The sequence below is a fragment of the Pelecanus crispus genome, unplaced genomic scaffold (genome assembly GCF_030463565.1).
Source record: "Pelecanus crispus isolate bPelCri1 unplaced genomic scaffold, bPelCri1.pri SCAFFOLD_266, whole genome shotgun sequence".
Lineage (NCBI taxonomy): Eukaryota > Metazoa > Chordata > Aves > Pelecaniformes > Pelecanidae > Pelecanus > Pelecanus crispus.
Window position 1 is genome coordinate 40,001 of NW_027461344.1, and position 3,668 is coordinate 43,668.

The 3,668-nt window shown below is 60.1% G+C and overlaps 1 protein-coding gene across 1 annotated transcript in view; it reads left to right on the forward strand.

Moving 5' to 3' along the window:
• Positions 1-3,377, forward strand: part of LOC142596964 (filamin-C-like) — a gene marked incomplete at its 3' end in the record, with an annotated part of 43,271 nt that extends 39,894 nt beyond the window's left edge. The window contains 1 exon segment of the mRNA XM_075727407.1: positions 3,135-3,377. Within this exon segment, the coding sequence (XP_075583522.1) occupies positions 3,135-3,377 (243 nt within the window).
• Positions 3,378-3,668: the final 291 nt, after the last annotated feature.

Genomic DNA, 3,668 nt, shown 5'->3' on the forward strand with positions numbered 1-3,668 from the left:
CCTTCTTCTCCTCTTCCTCCTCTGCCTCCTCCTCCTCCTCTTCCTCCTTCTCCTTCTCCTCTTCCTCCTTCTTCTCCTTCTCCTTCTTCTCCTCCTCCTCCTCCTCCTCCTCTTCTTCCTGCTCCTCCTCCTTCTCCTCCTCCTCCTCCTCCTCTTCCTCCTTCTCCGTCTCCTTCTCCTCCTCCTCCTCCTTCTCCTCCTCCTCTTCTTCCTGCTCCTTCTCCTCCTCCTTCTCCTTCTCCTTCTCCTCCTCTTCTCCTCCTTCTCTTCCTCCTTCTCCTTCTTCTCCTCTTCCTCCTCCACCTCCTCATCCTCCTCCTCCTCTGCCTCCTCCTCCTCCTCCTCCTCCTCCTCTTCTTCCTGCTCCTTCTCCTCCTCCTTTCTCCTTCTCCTCGTCCTCCTCTTCTTCCTCCTCCTCCTCCTCCTCCTTCTCCTTCTCCTTCTCCTTCTCCTTCTCCTCCTCTTCTCCTCCTCCTCTCCCTCCTTCTCCTTCTCTTCCTCCTTCTCCTTCTCCTCCTCCTTGTCTTTCTCCTTCTCCTTCTCCTTCTCCTTCTCCTTCTCCTTCCCCTCCTCCTCTTCTCCTCCTTCTCTTCCTCCTTCTCCTTCTCCTCCTCCTCCTTCTTCTCCTTCTCCTTCCCCTCCTCCTCTTCTCCTCCTCCTCTTCCTCCTCCTCCTCCTCCATGGGGCTTGGGGACAGGGACACACCTCAGCCGCTCCGGCTCTGATTTCCACCTCCTTCTTCCTTCTCTTCCCGTCTGTCCGTCCGTCCGTCCGGCCTCGTGTCCGTCCCGCCCGCCCGTGCCCGTTGTGTGCCTCCGCCCACGCGCCCACCCGTGCGCCCGCCCACGCGTCCGCCCACGCGTCCGTCCATGCGTCCATCCATGCGTCCGTCCGTGCGTCCGTCCGTCTGCGTCCGTCCGTGCGTCCGTCCGTGCGTCCGTCCGTGCGTCCGCCCGCCCACGCGTGTCTGCTTGTGCCTGTGGTCCCCCGCGTGCCCGCCCACCTGCGCCGCCACCCCTGTGCCCACCCACCCCTGCGCCCCGCCCGACGTCCGTCCCCGCCGCCCCACCCTGTGTCCATCCCCACGTCCATCCCCGTGTCCGTCCATCCCTGCCTCCATCCATCCTTGTCTCCATCCGTGTCTCCATGTCTCCATCCATCCCGGTCTCCATCCCTGTCTCCATCCCTGTCTCCATCCCTGTCTCCATCCCTGTCTCCATCCCTACGTCCATCCCTGTCTCCATCCCTGTCTCCATCCCTGTGTCCATCCCTGTCTCCATCCCTACGTCCATCCCTACGTCCATCCCTGTCTCCATCCCTGTCTCCATCCCTACATCCATCCCTGTCTCCATCCGTGTCCATCCCTGTCTCCATCCCTACGTCCATCCATGTCTCCATCCATCCCTACGTCCATCCATGTCTCCATCCATGTCTCCATCCATCCCTACGTCCGTCCATCCCTACGTCCATCCATGTCTCCATCCATGTCTCCATCCATCCCTACGTCCGTCCATCCCTACGTCCATCCATGTCTCCACCCATGTCTCCATCCATCCGTACGTCCATCCATGTCTCCATACACGTCTCCATCCATCCCTACGTCCGTCCATCCCTATGTCCATCCATGTCTCCATCCACGTCTCCATCCATCCCTACGTCCATCCCTACGTCCATCCACGTCTCCATCCACGTCTCCATCCATCCCTACGTCCATCCACGTCTCCATCCATGTCTCCATCCATCCCTATGTCCATCCATGTCTCCATCCACGTCTCCATCCATCCCTACGTCCATCCCTACGTCCATCCATGTCTCCACCCATGTCTCCATCCATCCCTACGTCCATCCATGTCTCCACCCATGTCTCCATCCATCCCTACGTCCATCCATGTCTCCATACATGTCTCCATCCATCCCTACATCTGTCCATCCCTATGTCCATCCATGTCTCCATCCATCCCTACGTCCGTCCATCCCTATGTCCATCCATGTCTCCATCCATCCCTACATCCATCCATGTCTCCATCCATCCCTACGTCCATCCATGTCTCCATCCATGTCTCCATCCATCCCTACGTCCATCCATGTCTCCATCCATCCCTACGTCCATCCCTACGTCCATCCACGTCTCCATCCACGTCTCCATCCATCCCTACGTCCATCCACGTCTCCATCCATGTCTCCATCCATCCCTATGTCCATCCATGTCTCCATCCACGTCTCCATCCATCCCTACGTCCATCCCTACGTCCATCCATGTCTCCACCCATGTCTCCATCCATCCCTACGTCCATCCATGTCTCCACCCATGTCTCCATCCATCCCTACGTCCATCCATGTCTCCATACATGTCTCCATCCATCCCTACATCTGTCCATCCCTATGTCCATCCATGTCTCCATCCATCCCTACGTCCGTCCATCCCTATGTCCATCCATGTCTCCATCCATCCCTACATCCATCCATGTCTCCATCCATCCTACGTCCATCCATGTCTCCATCCATGTCTCCATCCATCCCTACGTCCATCCATGTCTCCATCCATCCCTACGTCCATCCCTACGTCCATCCATGTCTCCATCCATGTCTCCATCCATCCCTACGTCCATCCATGTCTCCATCCATCCCTACGTCCATCCCTACGTCCATCCACGTCTCCATCCATGTCTCCATCCATCCCTACGTCCATCCATGTCTCCATCCCTATCTCCATCCCTATGTCCACCCACGTCTCTATCCCTGTCTCCATCCCTACGTCCATCCATGTCTCCATCCACGTCTCCATCCACGTCTCCATCCATCCCTACGTCCATCCACGTCTCCATCCACGTCTCCATCCATGTCTCCATCCATCCCTACGTCCATCCACGTCTCCATCCACGTCTCCATCCATCCCTATGTCCACCCACGTCTCTATCCCTGTCTCCATCCCTACGTCCATCCCTACGTCCATCCCTACGTCCATCCACGTCTCCATCCACGTCTCCATCCATCCCTACGTCCATCCATGTCTCCATCCACGTCTCCATCCATCCCTACGTCCATCCCTACGTCCATCCACGTCTCCATCCACGCGCCCGCCCACCCCTGCCTCCACCCCTGCGCCCGCCCGTGCGTCCCGCCGCGGCCGGCAGGGAACTGGTTCCAGATGGTTTCGGCGCAGGAGCGCCTGACGCGCAGCTTCACGCGGAGCAGCCACACCTACACGCGCACGGAGCGCACCGAGATCAGCAAGACGCGGGGCGGCGAGACCACGCGCGAGGTGCGGGTGGAGGAGTCCACCCAGGTCGGCGGAGACCCCTTCCCCAACGTCTTCGGGGGCTTCCTGGCCCGCGAGGGCCTGGGCTCCTTCGGCTCCATCGCCCGCGCACAGGAGGGTGGGTGCCGGGGTGCTGGGGGGAGGGAGAGCGCTCGTGCGAGGGCTGGGTGTGCGAGGGAGGGTGCTTGTGCGAGGGAGGGTGCTTGTGTGAGGGCTGAGTGTGCGAGAGAGGGTGCTTGTGCAAGGGCCTGGGCTCCTTCGGCTCCATCGCCCGCGCACAGGAGGGTGGGTGCCGGGGTGCTGGGGGGAGGGAGAGGGCTCGTGCGAGGGCTGGGTGTGCGAGGGAGGGTGCTTGTGCGAGGGAGAGTGCTTGTGCAAGGGCTGAGTGTGCGAGGGAGGGTGCTTGTGC